Genomic DNA, 22,192 nt, shown 5'->3' on the forward strand with positions numbered 1-22,192 from the left:
GTGTTTTTATGTTGTTTTCTGATCTAACATCTAAAATCCTTGTTTCCCTGCAGCCGTCCAGAGCTCCGAGCGTCTTTCTGCCCGACATCAGTGAAACTTGCTGGCAGATTAAACTCCTGGGAGGCTCCTGACTCCGATGACCTCCTGCTCTGGTGGACGGCGTCGCCTCTGGAGGCCAGCACAGGAGGTTTCCAGATCTATGAGCTTGTTAAGTTGTAATCTCTTTAATTTGAGGAGCCGTCGCCGCTCCCTGCGACCTCTAAACCCACGGCGATAAGTTCTGTTAATGAAGACTGTATCAACACGCCGATCGATACGAAGTCTTTGCGGTGAGCTTTCTGCCAGTCGAACGGAGCCAAAGGTGACGAGACGCCCAGAGCTCACCTGTCATGTTGCAGTACACCTGTGTGGGCCCCAGGGGGCCGCTGCCGTCAGGGTCGATGAAGTAGAAGCCGGACGAGCTGCCACTCAGCTTGTAGGCCTCGCAGGACGACTCGTAGATGGCTGCAGAGGACAGAATGCAGGAAGAGATGCTAAATTTCCACAAAAATATGCACAACTGTCACAAATATGGGAAAAAATTAATTCAAAAAGAGACAAAATCACTGCAAAAGAGCCTTTAAAAACATGCAAAATTGTCAAGAAAAGACATGAAATCGCAATGAAAACAACAAAACCACCAAAAATCACAATAAAAAGACAAAAATATGCAAAAATGCCACAAAAGCTACCATGAAAAGATCCAAATTCACCACAAAAAGACGTAAAACTATCATAATAAGATGGTAAATCAACAGAAAAGAGGCAAAATTATCACACAAAGATTATAAATTATTAGAAAAAGACACAAAATGACAGCAAAAAGATGCAAAATCACAAGAGATGCAAAATCAATACAAAGCACAAAACTGTCCCAAAAGATGGAAATTTACAATGGAAGAGGCAATATTATAACAAAACGATGCAAAATTATAACAAAAAAAAAAACAAAATTACAAAAAAGATGCTAAAACACCACAAAGATTCCAGAAACACTAAATTACAAATCATAAAAGTGTGAAGTCACCATAAAAAGACTAAATCATTCCAAAAAAAACCCAATTCCATGATGAAAATTTAGAAAATCACCAAGATTTAACATGATAATGACAACAAAAAGAGGTGAAATCAGCAGATAATGTAGTAAAGATTACACTAAAACCAGCTGTTTATGTTGATTTATTTAATTTAGACTCATAAAGCTGTTAGTTTATCTACAGGTTTGTTTTATTCTGGTTGAATACCAGCTGGGATTTTCTTTATTTGTCTGCAGCCTTTATTTATTTATTGGAACTGAAGATATTTCAGAATAAAAGCCTTTTTAACCCTGCAGTAAAGCTCCGTGTTGCTTCCTGTCTGAACTCTGCTGGACTTTTTTAGCTTCAGATATTCAGGTCTGAGCTGCAGATGGAAAAGTAGATTCTGGAGGGTTTTTTTTCTTGGAGGAACCTGATGAAAGGAACCACTTCTAATTCAGCAGCCGTCTCTTATCTGCCATGTTCCCTCCAACAGCAGCGTATAAACAAGACATCAGTATTCTGGGCCCTCCACACACACTTTCCAACAGCTGTCTCCGCGGCAACCATCAAGGCGGTGTCACGGAGCGACAGCGGTGAGGAGAAACTCCTCCACGGCGGGTCTGACACTGTTTAAGGAGCCAGGAGGAAAATCAACGACACGACTGGAGAAAATGGAAAAAGACGCTCACAGTTGTGGCACGTGGCTCCGGAGTATCCCGTCCCCGAACAGTCGCAGGAAAACGAAGTCCACGTCTGGGAGCAGCGGGCCGAGTGTTCACACAGGTTAGGAAGGCATCTGGAAGAGAACAGGGCAGCAGGGCAGCAGTCACAAAAGAGCATTAACAGGAGAGGAAACAGCATTCTGATGCACCAAGAGTCAGAAACAATGCAAGATGTACAGTATTAGGCAGAAATAAGAAACAATATGAGGCACGACAGGAGCAAAAAGGAGCAAAAATAACTACAAAGAGACAGATTGATGACACAAAACAACTAAAATGGATCAAAAACAACCATAAAGACACACAAAATTAACAATATGAGACACAAAAGAGCAAAAAACAAAAAGTGGTTACAAAGAAATGCAAAATAATCAAGATGAGACACAAACGAACAAAACTGAGACAAAAACAACCACAGAGAGACAAAATAGTGACAAAAAACATGTAAAATGACTAAAATCGAACAGAAAATGTTCCAAATGTGACATAAAACAACCAAAATGGATAAAATCAACAATAAAGAGGCACAAAATGAGAAAAAAAAACTGACAAAAAAGTGGTTACAAAGAGATGCAAAATAATCAAGATGTTGCACAAAATTACCAAACTGAGAAAAAAGTCACCACAGACAGACACAAGATGAACATTATGAGACACAAAATGACCAAAAACAGGAAGAATGCTTGTGAAGAGGTGCAAAATGTCTAAAATCAGATTAAAAATGACCAAAACAGCATTAAAAACAACCTAGAGACACAAAATATCAATAAAAAGACACAAATGTGACACAAAAAAAACAAAATGGATCAAAAACAACCATAAAAAGCTGCAAAATCACCACACAATGAGGCACAAAATTATCAGTATGAGACACAAAATGATGAAAATGGGCCAAAAAGACGCCAAACTTGTAAAACCAGAGACTAAATCTGACGTAAACGGAGCGTAAAGAGAGAAAACTGGAGATGAAGCAGCAGAACTTCATCAGAGAGAATAAAACACCAACCACAGACGTATAAATCAAAGTGATCTGAGGGTTTGGCTGCCGGTCGCTGGTGATTAATTAATTATCCGATGGGTGTTTATTAATTTGGCCGTCAGCTGACTAATTGAAAAATCTCCAGTTTCTCCTAATAAGCTTCTATTATCTGCCTTTTCCAGCCTCTTCCTGCTTCCAGAGCAAACAAAGCTTCTGTTTGTTGTTCTTTGGAGAAGATCAGAGCGGAATCATTCTGCTGTTTACTGAACTCATCTTTTACCCATCAGGTAGGAAAAAGCTCCTGCTTTTGTTCTGCTGCTGCTCTGGAGCAAACCCAGAAACACTCGTCTGCTGCACATTCATGTCGGTGAAATGAAAAAAAACAACACAAAAACCAGAGACGGCCTGAGAAATAAAAGCATCTCTGTCACCTTCAGAGTAAAACAGCATCTAAAGACACGCAAAAAGACTGAAATAAGACACAAAACAACCAAACTGGAACAAAAACAACTATAAAAGGATGCAAAATGACGAAAATCAGATGCAAAATGTTCCAAATGTGACATAAAATAGAACAAAAACAACCATTAAAAGACACAAAATTAACAAAATGTGACACAAAATGACAAAAATGCAACTAAAAATAACCACAGAGAGACAAAACAACAACAAAGGGATGCAAAATGACTGAAATCAGACACGAAATGAAAAAAACGAACATATACAACATTGAAAAAATGCAAAAGGACTAAAATCGGACACCAAATGTTCCAAATGTGACACAAAAAACACCAAAATGGAGCAAAAACAACCACAAAGACATGCAAAACCAACAACATGAGCCACAAAATTACAAAATCCAGAAAGAATAGTTATATAGAGATGCAGAATAATCAAGATTTGAAACAAAATGATCACACATGGACAAAAACAACCATAAAAATATGCAAAATGACAATAAAGGGACACAAAGTGACTAAAAATGGGACAAACAATAGCTTCAAAGTGACAAAATGGCAACACTTGCGGATCAATCCTGGAGTTGGGACATTCCCTTTCTGGTTACATTTGGATTTGTTAAAGTGTTTTGTCGCTTGTAAATTTGTCTTGGAGGTTGTAAAAGTGTTTGGCATTATGTAAATTTGGTTTGCACCTCTCGGCCACCGTAATTAACAGCTGCAATAATGAACAATATGAGACACAAAACAACAAAAATGGAAAGAGATGCAAAACGACACAAAATGACCAAAATGGAACAAAAATAACCATCAAAAGACAGAAAATTAACAATATGAGACACAAAACAACCAAAACTGAAGAAAAACAACCTTAAAGACATAAAATGACCATTAAAAGACACAAAATTAATAATAAGAGACACAAAAGGACCAAAATTGAGACAAAAATAACCACAAAGACATGCAAAACGACCAAAGTGGAACCTAGACAATCATGTAAACACATAAAATTAACAATATAAGACACAATTAATCAAAATGGAACAAAAACAACCATAAAAAGGCACAAAATGACCATTGAAAGACACAAAATTAACTATATCAGACATAAAACGACCAAAATGGAACAAAAACAACCTTGAAAATGTACAAAAATGACCCCAACGTGACCAAACAGCAGCATAAAGATGAAGCTACATGACTGAAATCGGACCGTCTTCTCTTTGACGTCTCTAAAAATAAGAGCGTCTCTGTCACCTTCAGACCACAACGCTGCTGCTGCTAATGGGATTTCACCACGACCAGCACAAAGTCTTGTGATTAACAGTGCCTTCCTCGAGCCTCCTTCAGTTACACATAATTGCCAGCCTTTCAAGGATGCATCTATAATTTCATACACTTCATCTCTTCACCTATTAACTGCAGCCGCAACATGGATGAGGTTGCAGCCGCCGCTTTAATTACCGCCTGCCTATTTTCTGTTGTTGAAATTACACAACGCTCCCAGTCACTAGGCGTCATTAGACCGGCAGAAAAAGGCAGATTAACGGCGATAAAAGTTCATTCTCTCGTCCACTCCGGCTTCATTAAACACCGACGGTTGATATCGAAGCAATAATCAATCCGACGGCCGCTCTGGTCGCACAGACAAAAGGCTGAAATAACGTAGATAACATCGCAAATGTTTGCTCTAGCTCGGAAGAGGGAAGAAAATGAGACGTAAAGACGAGTAAAATGACCACCAAGAGACACTAAATGATCTAAATGTGACAAAAACAACCATGGAAAGATGCAAAATGACCACAAAGACACAAAATGTTTTAAATCTGACAGAAAATGTACAAAAACAATCATAAAAAGATGCAAAATGACCACAAAAAGACACAAAATAAAGAGTATATGACAAAAACATTACCACAGAGACACAAAATTATCCAACTGTGACAGAAAATTGGACAAAAACAAGCATAAAAAGATGCAAAATGATCACAAAGACACAAAATTAACAGTATAACACAGAAAATGACCAAAAACAGAAAAAGTAGTTACAAAGTGCTACAAAACAATCAGAATGTGACACTAAACGACAAAAATGGGACAAAAAATGCATAAAAAGATGCAAAATGACCACAAAAAGTTGCAAAAATGATCCAAATGTGACACAAAATGGGAAAAAAACAACCATAAAGAGATGGAAAATGACCACAAAGAGACTTAAAATGATCCAAATGTGACACAAAATGTGACAAAAACAGCCATAGACAGATGCAAAACTGTCTCGGACAAAAACCATAAAAAGATACAAAACGACCACAAAGAGACATAAAATGCTCAAAATGGGATTAAAACAACCATAAAGAGATGGAAAATGACCACAAACAGAAAAAAACTAAGAATATGAGACACAAAATCACCACAAAGAACAGAAAATGCTCTAAATGTGACACAATGTGCCGAAAAAGACAACCATAAAAACATGCAAAATGTCTAAAATCACACAAAGAATGTTCGGAATGTTAGACAAAATTAGCAAAACAGAATGAAAACAGCCACAAAAAGACACAAAATTGACAAGAGACACAAAATGATCAAAATGGGATAAAAACAACCATAAAAGGATAGAAAATGACCACAAACAGACAAAAAAACCCCAATTTGAAACAGAAAATGACCAAAAGCAGAAAGAAGGGGGCCAAAGACACAATTAAGATGTGACCAAATATGGACAAAAACAACCATAAAGAGAGACATAAAATGATCCAAATTTGACACAAGATGGAGAAAAACAACCCCGAAAAGTTGGAAAATGGCCACAAAGAAACATAAAATTAAAAATATGGGACACAAAATGACCAGATACAAAAGAACAGAGAAAAACAACCAAGAAATGGGGACAAAAACAACCATAAAGAGATGCAAAATGACAACAAACAGATGCCAAACAACCAAGATGAGACAGAAAATGCCTTAAATATGACACAAAATGACCAAAGTGGAGCAAAAACAACCATAAAAAGACGCAAAATGGACACCATGCGACAAAATTAACAATATGAGACACAGAATGACCAAATGGTTAAAAAAAACAAAAACAATAAGTGAAATGGCAACGGAAAGATGCAAAATGACAAAATATCAGACAGAAAATGTCCTAAATGTAACACAAAACGACCAAAACTCAACAAAAAAACGCCCACATAAAAGGGAAATGCCAATAACAAGATGCAGAACTGCTAAAATCTGACAAAATGTCCAAAATTTTGACACAAAAATAGTCTAAAAAAAAGAGACAATAGCAGCAATAAGACACAAAATGATCAGAATGAATAAAATTGTCCTTTAAACATCTGTTCATCAATAGATGGTACAGTTTCCAGAAGTTCCCTAAACGCCTCACATGCAGGCTGCAGTAGACGTTAGCTAGATGCTAGCAGAAATACAGCGTTTTAATGTCAGATTTACCTGAAAGCAGGAGTTTACAGCAGCGGATTCCTAAAACCGTGATTAGAGTTTGATGAAGTGAGCAGCAGAAAGTAATCGATGCAGCTGCCACACTGCATTATCATGGTGGGAACGTTTCCCCCGTCTACTTCTGCATTCTGCTGCAATATTTCCCACGTTCCCTCGAGCCACGGAGCCCTTAATGGTTCGGCCGAGTCGCTGTGAAGCTGCACCGTTCACAGAAACGCTCTGAAAACGCTCCACTAACGGCAGACAAACACACAAAATGCTGAAAACTAATGAACCAAAATTAACAATATGAGACACAAAATGACCAATGTGGAACCAAAACCACCATATAAAGACATAAAATTATCAATGTGAGACACAAAATCAAACAAAATGGACCAAAAATAGCCATAAAAAACATAAAATCAACAATATAAGACACAAAACGGGACCCAAAAGAGGCAAAATGACCAAAATAGAACAAAAACAATCATAAAACAATGCAAAATGGCTAAAATCAGACACAGTGGTCCAAATGTGACACAAAAAGACCTAAATTAAACAAAAACAGTCTTGAAAAGATGCTAAATGAACAAAATGAGAAAAAAAAACAACCAAAATGGGACAAAAAAAAATAATCAAGAAATGCTGCAAAATGACCACAGAAGAGACACAAAATAGACAATAAGAGACACAAAATGACCAATGTGGAATTAAAACAACCATAAAAAGACACAAAATTAACAAAATGGGACAAAAAAAATTACCAATAACTGACAAAATTGCAACAAATAGATTCAAAATGACTAAAGTCAGACATAAGATGTCCCAAATGCAACGCAAAATGACCAAAGCGGAACCAAATCAACTATATTTAGACACAAAATAAAAAATATGAGACAGAAAATTTACTGAAATGGACCAAAAGCAACCATAAAAACACATAAAATTAACAATATGAGACACAAAATGGGCTCAAAAAGCAATGCAAAAAATAACACAAAATTAACAATAGGTGTCAGAAAATTATCAAAATTGGACAATAAATGACCATAAACACACAAAATTAACAATATGAGACATAAAATGACCAAAAAGACTAAAATGGAAAAGAAACAACCTTGAAAAGATGCTAAATGACCACAGAAGAGACACAAAATGACCAAAATGTTACACAAAATAACCAAAAAAAGAAAAAAAAAAAACAAAACAGAAAGGAGAGACAAAATTACCAAAATGGAAGAAGAAAATGACTAAAAAGAGAAAAAATGACAAAAACAACAACCAAAGATGAACAAAAACAACCATAAAGAGATGTAAAATGACCACAAAAGAGACACAAAATGACCAAAAACAGACAAAACAGCAACAAAAAGATGCAGAAATGACTAAAATAAGACTCAAAATGTTCCAAATGTGACACGAAACAATCAAAAAAGGAAGAAAACAACCAAATACAAAACTAAACAAAATGGAATAAAATCATCCTAAAGAAGTCCAAAATCACCACAAACAGAAACCAAATCAAGAGTATGAGACACAGAATGAGGTAAAACCACCACAGCTCTGTCATCTATCACTGTTTTAACCAGGATGAAACCTCAACAACCACAGCTCTGTCATCTATGGGTGTGTTAGCGATGATGAAACCACAACAACCACAGCCTGCCCCCAGTAAAGATGGCTGCTGCTCAGTAAAACCTGCATCCTGCTCCGTCATTCTGTCACTTCCTGTTTGATCGTCCTCCGAATGAGAACAATCTCCTCCTGGTTTGTTTCTAAGAGCTGTTTGTTGACGAGGCACACAGCTGTGTAGCGTAATGAGTCAGAGCTGCTTGTTAGCATAGCGCACACCAATAAAGACATGCAAAATTACCAAAATGGGACTAAAAAATGACCACAAAGAGACACAAAATCAACATTATGATACACAAACAGAAGGAATGGTGACAAAGAGCTGCAAAACAACCAAGATGTGATGTAAAACGGTCAAATTTGGACTCAAAAAAAAGACCAGAGAGAGACACTAAATTAATGTTAGGAGACACAAAATGAGCAAAAACAGAAAGACTTCAAAGATGTAAAAAAATATATATCAGGAAATCATGACAAAAGCCCAATGAAAAGATGCAAACTGACTGAGATGTTTGTAAAACCAGCGACAGAGAGCAGATGAGGAGGAGTGACATGCTGACAGTGAACCATTGGTCAGAAACAGCCTGTTAGCATCAGCCTGTTAGCAGCAGTCTGTTAGCAGCAGCCTGTCAGCATCAGCCTGTTAGCATCAGCCTGTTAGCATCAGCCTGTTAGCAGCAGCAGCCTGTCAGCATCAGCAGCCTGTCAGCATCAGCAGCCTGTCAGCATCAGCCTGTCAGCAGCAGCCTGTTAGCAGCAGCAGCCTGTCAGCAGCAGCAGCCTGTCAGCATCAGCCTGTCAGCATCAGCCTGTTAGCATCAGCCTGTTAGCAGCAGCAGCCTGTCAGCAGCAGCAGCCTGTCAGCATCAGCCTGTCAGCAGCAGCCTGTTAGCAGCAGCAGCCTGTCAGCAGCAGCAGCCTGTCAGCATCAGCCTGTCAGCATCAGCCTGTTAGCATCAGCCTGTTAGCAGCAGCAGCCTGTCAGCATCAGCAGCCTGTCAGCATCAGCAGCCTGTCAGCATCAGCCTGTTAGCATCAGCCTGTTAGCAGCAGCAGCCTGTCAGCATCAGCAGCCTGTCAGCATCAGCAGCCTGTCAGCATCAGCCTGTCAGCAGCAGCCTGTCAGCAGCAGCCTGTTAGCAGCAGCCTGTTAGCATCAGCCTGTTAGCAGCAGCCTGTTAGCATCAGCCTGTTAGCAGCGGCCTGTTAGCAGCGGCCTGTTAGCAGCAGCCTGTTAGCATCAGCCTGTTAGCAGCAGCCTGTTAGCATCAGCCTGTTAGCAGCAGTCTGTTAGCATCAGCCTGTTAGCAGCAGCCTGTTAGCATCAGCCTGTTAGCAGCAGCCTGTTAGCATCAGCCTGTTAGCAGCAGCCTGTTAGCATCAGCCTGTTAGCAGCAGCCTGTCAGCATCAGCCTGTCAGCATCAGCCTGTTAGCAGCAGCAGCCTGTCAGCATCAGCAGCCTGTCAGCATCAGCAGCCTGTCAGCATCAGCAGCCTGTCAGCATCAGCCTGTTAGCATCAGCCTGTTAGCAGCAGTCTGTTAGCAGCAGCCTGTCAGCATCAGCCTGTTAGCATCAGCCTGTTAGCAGCAGCAGCCTGTCAGCATCAGCAGCCTGTCAGCATCAGCAGCCTGTCAGCATCAGCCTGTCAGCAGCAGCCTGTTAGCAGCAGCAGCCTGTCAGCATCAGCAGCCTGTCAGCATCAGCAGCCTGTCAGCATCAGCAGCCTGTCAGCATCAGCCTGTCAGCAGCAGCCTGTTAGCAGCAGCCTGTCAGCATCAGCAGCCTGTTAGCAGCATCAGCCTGTCAGCAGCAGCCTGTTAGCAGCAGCCTGTCAGCATCAGCAGCCTGTTAGCAGCATCAGCCTGTCAGCATCAGCCTGTCAGCAGCAGCCTGTTAGCAGCAGCAGCAGCCTGTCAGCAGCAGCCTGTTAGCAGCAGCCTGTTAGCAGCAGCCTGTCAGCAGCAGCCTGTTAGCAGCAGCTTGTTAGCTTCTAGGTTTCTGCTCTTTAATTGGACATCCTGTCAGCCTGTTTGGTCTGCAGGACCTCATGTCACACACTTCAAATGAACCCAAGTCTTACCTGTCTTTTATGCTGCACGTGTCCAGCTGCAGCTCGTTGTAGTTTCCCAGCAGCCCCTGCTGCACCAGGCTCAGGTTCATGGGCTGGCCGTTGATGAAGATGAGCTGCATGCATCCCTGGAAGGACGGAATCTGGGCGTGACAGTTCATGGAGGGGCAGCCTGCAGGCGATACGCAGGGTTTATGAAGTTCAAAGGAAGGTCAATTTTATAAAAATCACCAAAAAACACCATTAATCTGAGATACAAACTGTAAAAACAGAAAATTAGCCAGGTTTCCACCTTACTGACAGTCCTTACACTCATCATGTGTAATGTTTGGTTTCATTAGGAAAAACAAGAAAATTTAAGCTTAAAATTGTGATATTTTAGTTTTCAGCTGAACTGCAGACAGCATTTAAATAGAAACTGATGATCAAAAATGTATTTAATGAAATATCTACAGGATATAGAGCCTCTAATTATTTTTTCCAGTGTCGGTAACGTCTGTGGACACTTGAAAAAATGTTGGAAATGTTGATTCCACACTTTTTACATTTTTGCTAAATAAATATTCAAATAAACTCAATTTTTCCCCTTTTTTCCTTGATTTTGACTTCTATCTATGGTTGTACTGTTACTGTTGACAAAAATCTCCAAAGCTGCACCATTAATCTGAGCTAAAAAGTGTAAAAACAGAAATATTTATTGGATCTCCAACTTACTGACAGTCTTTGAACTAATCATGTCCCACTTTTGGTTTCATTAGGAAAAATAACAAAAGTTAGGCATTAATAATAATTATCTATAGTATGTAGAGCCCACATTTATTTTTCCAGTGTTGGTAACCTTGATGACACTTGAAAAAGATGTTTGAAATGTTGGCTCCAGTTTTTTTTTTTTTTTTTTACATTTTTGCTAAATAAATCATCAAATAAACTTTTTTTCTCTTCAGATTTTGACTTCTAGCCATGGTTGAGCTGTTTCCACTGACAAAAATCACCCAAAAACACTATTAAACAGAGCTAGAAACTGGAAAAACAGAAAAATTAGGTGGATTTCGAACTTACTGACAGTCCTTGAAGTAATCATATGTGATGACTGGTTTTATTGGGAAAATTAATTAACAAAATTTAAGCTTAAAATTGTGAGATTTCAGAGATATTTTGTCAGCTGAACTGCAGGCATTGTTCACACAGAATAGACAGGAAACAAGTATGAAAACTAATATAAATAGTTAAATGTCTAGAAATATATTCATGTTTTGAATACTTTTACTTGAAGAACTTCCCCGTGTGTTCCTGACTCCACCAACCTCCAAAGAAGAAGTTTCCTCTGGACTCCACTGGCTCCCAGAGCTCGATGTTGGATGAAGGTTCTCCGTCCACCGTTAAGGAGATGTGAAGGTTCCTGGTGTCGAGTCTCACCGAGTGCCACAGTCCATCGCTGACTCGGTGACCTGAAGACGACGACACAAAACTGGTCACTTCCAAGACCTTTTCTATCATTCTGGGCGAGTTAAAGCACATTTTTGGATGTTTACATGAATCATACTGCAGACAAGTTCATATATTTGATGTTTTTTGGTCTGGATGGACAATTTTTGAGCCATTTTTGGAACATTTTGGTAAATTTTGGAGTCATGTTCAAGACTTTTTTTGATAGTTTTGGGCATTTTTTGCTCATTTTGGGCAAGTTAAAAGACATTCTGGACAATTTTGGATGTATTTTGGACAATCCCCAGGATGTTTAAAGACAGTATTGGACATTTTTTAAGTCATATTGCAGTCATATTGGACACATTTCTTTCATGCTGGATCAATTTTGACATCATTCTCATTTTGGACTATTTTTGTGCCATTTTCAAGAAGTTTTGGGTCATTTTGGGCCATTTTTGCCTAATTTTCAAGACGTTTTCTACTATTTTGGGGCATTTTGCGTAATTTTGGGCAAGTTTCAAGGCATGTTAGTACCAATTTCTGGGTAATTTTAAAGATGTTTTGAATTATTTTGTGCAAGTTTCAAGACAATTTTGAGTTTTGAGTCATCTTGTGGACATTTTTCTGCACTGGACACATTTCTGTCATTCTTGATGATTTTGGGCCATTTTCAGCAGGTTTTGAAAAATTTTGACACATCTGGAGTGATTTTGGACCATTTTCATGTCCCTTTAGGCACGTTTAAAGACATTTTAGACAACTTTTGAGTTACATTGAAGAAATATTTCCACATCGTCTTGCTGTTTTGTCAAGTTTCAAGACATTTGGGTCAATTTTTGTATCATTTTGTACAATTTTGGGCACATTTTGCATAAGTTTTGGGCAACTTTAAAGACAATTTGGTCAATTTCTGGGTAATTTTAAAAATGTTTTGAGTCATTTTGGACAATTTTTATTGCAGAAGTTTTTCATATTGGACAAGTTTTCAGAGTAATTTTTAGCATGTTTCAAGACATTTTGGTAAAGTTTTGTATCATTTTTAAGACATTTTGTACAATTTGGGACACATTTTGCATGAATTTTGGGCAAGTTTAAAGACATTTTTGACTCATTCACAACACATTTGGACCACTTTCATGGTTTTCATGTCACTTTGGGCACATTTAAAGACAAAGCTTGAGTTATATTGAAGTCATTTTTCAACGTTAAACATCAGTAACTCCACTGCAGCAGCTCCTGTACCGGCGTCCTTTTGAATATTCATTTGAGACGTTTAGCTGGAGTCAAAGATGCCGTTTGAGTGGAGCAGCAGCTGCCAGTTCTGCTGTCAAACGCCGAGCTTCCCTCTCAGCTCGGCTCCTTCATGCAGCTGTTGAGAGACGCTCCGAGCTCCCAGCCTCCGTCGTCCTCCTCCGCTCTGTCAGCTGTCAGATAAACTCCTGCCGCATATTTTATCACGCCGATGAAGTGGATATGCAAATGCGCAGAAAATTACTGTAACGTCAGCTCCTTCCTGGCTGCTAATTATCGTCAACAAATACTGTAGGTGCATTAGCGGCTTTGATGTGAAGCGGCCGTTTATGCAGCCGAGCTCGTTTGGCTTTTTGTCAGGAGATAACGAAGGAGCTGCTCATCAGTTACATCTGGAAAAGTGGAGCGACGGTGGGAAAAGACAAAACAGTTTGTGCTGTTTATTTTTTACTAAACCCGTCAATATTACAGCCAAACGGGTTTCTGTCTTGTCTCACATAGTTTGAATCATTTCAAGCAAGTTTCAAGACATTTTTGGATAATTGTTGGGTCATTTCCAAGACGTTTTGGAGTCATTTTGGGAAATTCTTGAGTCATATTGCAAAAAATGTGTGCATACTGACATGTTTTTGTCATAGTAGTCAATTTTTTGGCCATTTTTGGAAAGTTTCAAGAAATTTTGATCAATTTTGGCGTCACTTTCAAGATGTTTTTGAGTCATTTAGGGTAAATTTTGTCTCAGTTTGGGCAAATTAAACGACATTTAGGACAATAGTGTTACAAAAATTGTTATATATGGGACAGGTTTATGTCAAGTTTGGGACTTTTCTGGAAGGTTTTGAGTCAATTTGGACATTTTTTTTAGTTATATTGGACACATTTTTGTGTGGCAGTCAAATTTTTTGCCTTTAGTTTGGACATTTTGGTAAATTTTTGGGTCATTTTCAAGACATTTTGAGTCATTTTGGGCATATTTAGAGTCGTTCTGGGCAAGTTCAAAGACACTTTGGACATTTTTTGACTCCTATTGAAGACGTTTTTGTCTTGTCAGATAATTCTGAGTACGTTTTACAAGTTTCAAGATATTTTGATCAATTTTTGGGTCATTTTCAAGACATTTTTGAGTCATTCAGGGTAAATTTTGTCTCACTTTGGGCAAATTAAAAGATATTTAGGACAACCGTTTAATCGATTTTTTTTTACATTTTTTGGAAAGTTGTGGTCAATTTTTGGCAGCATTTTCAAGACATTTTGGAGTCATTTGGGGCAAATACTGAGTAATTTTGGCCAAGTTTAAAGACATTTTGGAGAATTTTGAGTCATATTGCAAAAGTTTTTCCAATCCAGCTTTATTTTTATAGCACTTTTAACAACCACTGATTGAACCAAAGTGCTGTACATCCAGAACAAGGCAAATAAAATCAGGAATACACAACATATACATAACATATTGCAGAAGTTTTTGTCCAGTTGGGCCATTTCGTGGCGTTTGGAGTCATTTTGGACACGTGGATTCCTTTTGGACAGGTTTTTGCCATATTGGACATCATTTAAGCCATTTCCAGTGAGTCATTTTGGACCATTTTTGAGACCAGATTGAGGCATTTTTGGCAATCTTTATGTCACTTTGGGCAGGTTCAAAGACATTTTGGTCAATTTTGAGTCATTTTAAACAAAATTTGTGTGATTTTTGGCAAGTTTAAAGACATTTTGAACAATTTCTGAGTCATATTACACAAAGTCCATTTCTTGACTAAACATGTTGGTGATCAACTCAGACAGGAAGTATCCTGTGTGGAGATCTCTGAAGCAGGACACGATCCTGTTAAAATTCAGGTTTGTCTGAAAATCTGCAGAGAGCTAATGCTAATTCAAACGCTGTTTTATGCGACTCTTTGTTTCCCTGAATCTCTACCATAAAGATAAACTTGTCTGTGAACCAAACAGACACAAAAATCACGTCGATGTAAAAACACCAGCTCGACATCGTCCCTTGAGTGCATTTAAAGTGCTTAAACGTGCACTTTTTTTTCAAACCAAATCACTCTGAACCTCTAAGTCGTCACATGTAATCACCCCGCCGCCTCAGGAAATTGCCTCCCTGCCACGGTGACGGCTCGTCTCCACGGAGGACGATCTCTCAATGTCAGCTGTGAATGAAACGAGCGAGCCACACCTCCACGTTAAATTAGCATCCAGACCGAGGCGAGGCAAGGCGAGGAGAGCCTCCCGGAGCTCCGAGGGGACCAGACAGTCACGCAGAGTGCACCGCGGGACTTATTTTAGTTGGTCTAAGAATCACATCTGCCCGGGCTCTCGGGGAAACTGGAGAATTTCAGCGGGTTTAATGACGCCTGTCGCTTACAGCAGGGCCTTTCATCCCCGAAGACTGTCCTTTTCCTCACTCCATTGGCTGTTTCATGGAGGAAGCAGTGGAGCCAGCAGGGGCTGCTGGGCGAGCATTAATCTGGGTTGCTCTTCGGCCCTTTTAGGTCAGAGATATCTCCTGATCTGGTCCTGGAGTGTCAGCGTGCTATCGGAGACTCACATCTAATCAGAGATCTGTAAAAATACAAGCAATTCTTCTTCTCTCCGAGTGCCTCCGCTGCCTCCAGGAAATATATTTTCATGTGACAGTTTCATGTCATTACTGCTGTAAAGCTGCGCTGGCAGCTGTCTCATGTCCTTGACAATCCCATCTGGCAGCAGAGATGCAGAGCTAGCGAGGTGAAGGAAGCTGCCGTGGATGTTGGTACCCGCTGAGCATCTCCTGATTCCACGGCAAGACAAACATGTTTGCTCGTGTGAAAATTAAGCCTTCACTGTCAGCGCAGATCATTTCTGGCCTGAACGGGGGGGGATTCGCTCCAACATTCTTTCCACGTTAACGCTCCTGTGCGCCTCGGCAATCAACAGTTTTTCTGCTCAAGCTCTCCTGGTGTTAAAGTGAAAAATAAGCAGCGGTAAACGGCCAGGTGACATGTCCAGTAACACTGAGGAGACGGCTCACCATAACACTACATGACATGAACACTAACAGCTTTGCAGTAACACAATACTGAGAGAAAGTCGCTTTTAATTCAAATCTACAGTCTGTTTTCTGAGCTTTTATTGAGATATTACACTCTTAGAAGTACAGGAGCCTCCAGGACTTATTCATTTTAGGGAACCACTGTTTCTATGTAGAAAACTAACTGTTTTTTATAACGTTTTGTTAATTTTAGCTAACTATGTCATACTTTTACAAAACTGTTTAATTTTAACCAACTATTTGGTATGTTTAACCAACTACTCATCACTTTTAGCCAAGTATTTGTTATGTTTGGCTGTTTAGTACTTTCAACTAGCTATTAATTACTTTTAGCCAACTCGCTAACTGTTTATCACTTTTAGCTAACTATTTACTTCTTTTAGCCAACTACTGGTTCTGTTTAGATAACTATTTATTACTTTTAGCTAACTATTAATTACTTTTAGCCAACTATTTGTTATATCCCGCTAACTGTTTATTATTTTAAAGTATCTATTAATTTCTTTTAGCCAATTATTTGTTTTGTTTAGCCAACTATTTATTACTTTTAGCTAACTATTTACATCTTTTACTCAACTACTTGTTATATTTAGCTAACTATTCATTACTCTTAGCCAACTGTTTGCTATATTTATCTTGCTATTCATTACTTTGAGTTAACTAGTACTTTTAGCCAAGTGTCATGTTTGGCTAACTATTTGTCACTGTTTTCTGAGCTTTTATTGAGATACTACACTCTTAGAAATACAGGAGCCTTCAGGAACCTTCGGAGCTCCAAAGGAACCAAAGCTAAAAGTTGTCAATGAGCTGATACTTGTAGCATATTACCTATTATGTAGCTTAGCATATTGATGTTGAAAAATAAATTAAATGATTATTTAAAATGCAATAGTTAAGCTAACTATTTAACAATTTTAGGTAACCACGTATTACTTATTACTGAGCTATTTATGCATTTAGCTGTTTCTGTCTTTTAACCAACCATTTCTTACGTTTACCTAACTATTCATTACTTTTAGCTATCTATTTAGACTTTTAGCTAACTATTACTTTTGGCCAGTTGTTGCTTTGTTTAGCCAACCATTCATTACTTTTAGCTAATTATTTTTAACTTTTAGCGAACAGTTTATCACTGTTAACCAACCATGTGCTATATTTAGCTAACTGCTTATTACTCTTAGCCAGCTATTGCTTTGTTTAGCTCATCCTTCATTACTTGTAGCCAATTGTTTGCTATGTTTAGCTAAATACTCAATATTTTTCGCTACCTATTACTTTTAGCCAAGTATTTGCTATGGTTGGCTAACTATTTGTTGCTTTTAGCTTACGGTTTGTTATGTTTAGCGAACTATTCAATACATGTAGCTACCAGTACTCTTAGCCAAGTGTTTCTTATGTGCGGCTAACTATTTGTCACTTTGAGCTAGCTATTTTTTACTTTAATCATTTTTGGCTGATGTTTGAGTCTTAATGGACAATTTCTCAGTTATTTTGGAGAGGTTTCCAGTCAAATTGGACAACACTTAAGTCATTTTGGATTATTTTGAGTAATTTTGGCCAGGTTTATACTCAATTTTGACAATTTTTGAGTAATTTTTGAAAAATTTCAACTCGTGTCGGAAAAATTTCTGGTCATTTTGGAAGATTGTTGAGTCTTTTTGGCCAGTTTTTCAGTTATTTTGGACATGTTCCAGGCAGGTTGGACAATTTCAATCATTCTGAACAAATTGTAAGTAATTTTATACCATTTTGAGTATGTGTTAGTCTTTTTGGCCAGTTTTTGAGTTATTTTGGGACAGGTTTCCAGTCAATTTGAACAATTTTTGAGTCATTTTTGACAGCTTTCAAGTCATTCTAGCTGATTTTTGCATCTTTTTGGCCAGTTCTTGAGCCATTTTGGACAGGTTTCCACTCAATTTGGATTTTTTTCACAGTTTATAAATAATTTCTGACAAATTACTGGTCAATTTTTGAGTCTTTTTGGCCAGCTTTTGAGTTATTTTGGGACAGGTTTCCATTTAGGTTGGACAATTTAGTCATTTTGGACAATTTTAACTCATTTTGGACAAAACAGGTTCCTCAAGGTTCCCCTGATTCTAAGAGAGTTGATGCATTTTCACAACAGTCCAGCAACAGGTGGCGTTTTTTTAAGTTCAACTGATCATGACTGTGCACAGCGCTGCTCCTGTTTACTGACCGAGCCGATCTTTACGCTCGGCAGGAAGAAGACGGATTCCTCAGCAGCGCTCTGATCTCACTGTTTGGTTATGATTCAGGACATCCATCATGGAGGAGATCTCCTGCTGCTACCAAACATCCTTTTCCAGCGTACCGTCCTGCTGTAATTAAGGAATCCACCTCCTGAGTGTGTGCTTTTCTGCAGCGCCTTTACAGAGGATGAATCTACGTTTTAGCAGCTGAGATCTCGGGGATTATCTCTCAGCGTGATAATGGTCGTCTTAACTGCCTGAATTTGTAACCGAGATGCTATCGGAGCTCCTGCTCAATATTAATTTCAGCCGTGACCTCCAAAAACCGAGCCGAGGAGCGAGACGAGGAATCCTAATGAAAATAATTGAGTAAATAAACCGACAAACACCCCAAAGTCACTTCATATCAAGCTAATGACGGACTCCCTCTTTAGCTAAATTCATTTGCGGTGAAACCTTTACTTCGGGACTCCGGGTCAAACTCTTCCTTTCGCTGCCAAAGCGTCCTCGTGCATATCGATAATTTAATGCAGCTGGAGGTAAATTATATAAAAGGGAATATTGTTGTCTTCTCCATCTATATTTCCCTGCAGCCCACCATCTGCCCAAAGCCTGACTTCCCCAAACAATCACACTTATCTGCGTTATCTCCGCTAAGAAATCCCACGCTGAGTATTGGATGATATTTTTCTCCAAGTAATTCCGAGAAAATAAACTTTTTTTCCAGAGTTTATTGAGGACAAAGGTGATAAAAGTAAGTCGGATAAAATTACTTGCGGCAGCCGGCGTGTTCTGGCTCCAGATTTTGGATTAGGGTGACACTGTCTGTCTTTGTCTGCCTGAAGAAACACAAACAAGAACCCTGCTGGACTTCTTTGTGCAAACAGGCTATTCTGGGTCACAGTGTTCACACGGATGTGCCACAGTCTGCAGCTCGTCGCCACAAAGATGGAGAAAAACACTCGGAAAGCCAAGTCCTAGATGCTGGATTGAAATGAAATTAAAATCCACATTTATTCCAGACGTGTCAGGGTTTTTTTTGTTTGTCATTCGAGGGGCTGTAAAGTTCAGGTTGATTAGCCGATTCTCGTCCGACCCAGTTCTCATTATTCTGACAGTCGCAGGAGTTATTTTGAGAGGGAGAAATGTCAACAGGCTTCCAGGATTAATCCATTATTTTAGACGGCAGGAGAAAACAGACTAGAAAGTGACGAAGACCACCAGAAAGACTCGCAAATGAACCACAGAGAGACACAACCAAATACAAAGGGATGCAAAATGAAGATAAATAGATGTAGATTCCATGCAAACAGGCAAAAAAAAACACCCGTTCGACACACAAAAGGAACTCTACTACATGCAAAATGGCAGCAAAGAGACTCAAACCAATAAAAATGCAAAATAAACACCAAATAAACAAAATGATTCCAGAGACCCAATAAAAGTGACACAGAATGAAAACAAACAGGAGTAAAACCAATGAAAACTGAGAGAAAACAACAGCAAAGACACACAAAATGACTCAAAACAAACATAAAATAGCCATAACACAGCAACAAAGACCAACAAAATCACCAAAAAGAAACACAAATGAACCACAGAGACAGAACTGATTTTAAAAAAAGGATGTGAAATGAAGATAAATAGATGTAGATTCAATGCAGATATAAAACCACCTATTAGCCTCGTAAAAGAACCTGTGCTACATTCAAAATGGCTGTAACTAAACACAAAACAACCACAAAGAGACTCAAACCAATATAAATGCAAAATATGTACAAAAGATGCACAAAATGACTCAACACCAACAGAAAATAGTCATAAAACAGCAACAAAGACCGACAAAACCACCAGAAAGACACACAAATGAACCACAGGGAGACAGAACTGGATAAAAAAGATGCAAAATGAAAACAAATAGCTGTAGATTCAATGTTAACAGGCATGAAACCACCTTTTAGATAGACAAAAAGAACTTTACTACATGCAAAATGACCACAAAGACACACAAAATGACCAGAAAAACATGAAAACTGACTAGAAGACAGACAAAGTGACCAGGAAGACATACAAAATAATCACAAAGAAACATAAAATAACCAGGAAGAGACACAAAATGATGAAAAAACCCATTAAAACTGACTAAAAAAGATGCAAAACAACTACAAAGACACACAAAATAACCACGACACAAAACGATGAAAGAGACACACAATATGATCACAAAGACACGCAAAAAGATGAGATGATGAGAAAGAGACACAAAATGACGAAAAAAGACATTAAAACCAACTAAAAGAGACACAAAATGACCAGGAAGATGTACAAAATAATCACAAAGATACGTAAAATGACCACAAAAACATAAAAATGATGAGAAAGAAACATAAAATGAATGCAAACAGATGTAAAAGCAATGAAACACACATCGACTCGGTTAAACCTCTAACATCTCCAACGTGCGTTCCCATGATGCACCACCACTTCCTGTTTGCTCTACAGGTGATCCGCTGCTCTACATGTGATCCGCTGCTCTACAGGTGATCCGCTGCTCTACAGGTGATCCGCTGCTCTACAGGTGATCCGCTGCTCTACGGGTGAGCTGCTGCTCTACAGGTGATCCGCTGCTCTACGGGTGATCCGCTGCTCTACGGGTGATCCGCTGCTCTACGGGTGATCCGCTGCTCTACAGGTGATCCGCTGCTCTACAGGTGATCCGCTGCTCTACAGGTGATCCGATGCTCTACGGGTGAGCTGCTGCTCTACAGGTGATCCGCTGCTCTACATGTGATCCGCTGCTCTACATGTGATCCGCTGCTCTACAGGTGATCCGCTACTCTACAGGTGATCCGCTACTCTACATGTGATCTGCTGCTCTACAGGTGATCCGCTGCTCTACAGGTGATCCGCTCTGCTCTGATTGGCCGCTCCCTCTCAGACTCACCTGTGGTGGCCTCAGATCTGTGCCGTCCGGATCCGTGGAGGCCCAGCAGCAGCCGTCCCCCGCTGACCTGCAGCTCCAGCGTCTGAGGACCGGGGTGGAGCTGCAGGGACAGCAGCAGTCCGTCCGGGTTCCACGTCCGCAGCTGGAATCGAGCAGAGAAACCCCCCGAGGCCGGCGGCGGCGGCGGCAGCGACAGGAAGCTGCTGCTGGAGCTCAGGAAGGTGCAGGACACCAGCTGGGGCTGCGAACACGAGAAGGTCACGTTGCCCTGGAGGACGACAAGACACCACGTTTAAATCCACCGCCGCACAAATGTCACCACGACGCACACAAAAGTGAACAGATGGGAGGAAAAAAGCCGAGAGTGACCTCGACCCGACATGTTAATAAAACGGAACGTGTTTGTCAGCAGCAGACTTCATGAGAATTAATAAAGACGGAGGAAGGAGGCAGCGCTGTGGAGAACCTCGAAACACACAGGATTACCACAGCTGTAAACGCACAAAGACACGCAAAAACACCACAAAAACACACAGGATTACCACAGATAGAGCTGTAAACGCACAAAACCACCACAAAAACACACAGGATTACCACAGATAGAGCTATAAACGCACAAAACCACCACAAAAGCACACAGGATTACCATAGATAGAGCTGTAAACGCACAAAAACACCACAAAAACACACAGGATTACCACAGATAGAGCTGTAAACGCACAAAAACACCACAAAAACACACAGGATTACCACAGATAGAGCTGTAAACGCACAAAACCATCACAAAAACACACAGGATTACCATAGATAGAGCTGTAAACGCACAAAGACACGCAAAAACACCACAAAAACACACAGGATTACCACAGATAGAGCTGTAAACGCACAAAGACACGCAAAAACACCACAAAAACACACAGGATTACCACAGATAGAGCTGTAAACGCACAAAACCA

The 22,192-nt window shown here is 39.6% G+C and overlaps 1 protein-coding gene across 4 annotated transcripts in view; it reads right to left on the bottom strand.

The window, feature by feature from the left end:
- The window catches only part of cntnap5a (contactin associated protein family member 5a), a 172,540-nt gene that overhangs the window by 79,564 nt on the left and 70,784 nt on the right, over positions 1–22,192 (bottom strand). For all 4 annotated transcript variants that reach the window (XM_055015104.1, XM_055015107.1, XM_055015106.1 and 1 more), the window contains 5 exons: positions 21,237–21,504; positions 11,677–11,820; positions 10,385–10,544; positions 1,748–1,854; positions 385–504 (listed from right to left, as the gene is read on the bottom strand). In XM_055015104.1, coding sequence (XP_054871079.1) covers positions 385–504; positions 1,748–1,854; positions 10,385–10,544; positions 11,677–11,820; positions 21,237–21,504 — 799 coding nt within the window. The remainder of the gene's footprint in view (positions 1–384; positions 505–1,747; positions 1,855–10,384; positions 10,545–11,676; positions 11,821–21,236; positions 21,505–22,192) is intronic.

The sequence above is a fragment of the Amphiprion ocellaris genome, chromosome 11 (genome assembly GCF_022539595.1).
Source record: "Amphiprion ocellaris isolate individual 3 ecotype Okinawa chromosome 11, ASM2253959v1, whole genome shotgun sequence".
In the NCBI taxonomy this organism is placed as follows: domain Eukaryota; kingdom Metazoa; phylum Chordata; class Actinopteri; family Pomacentridae; genus Amphiprion; species Amphiprion ocellaris.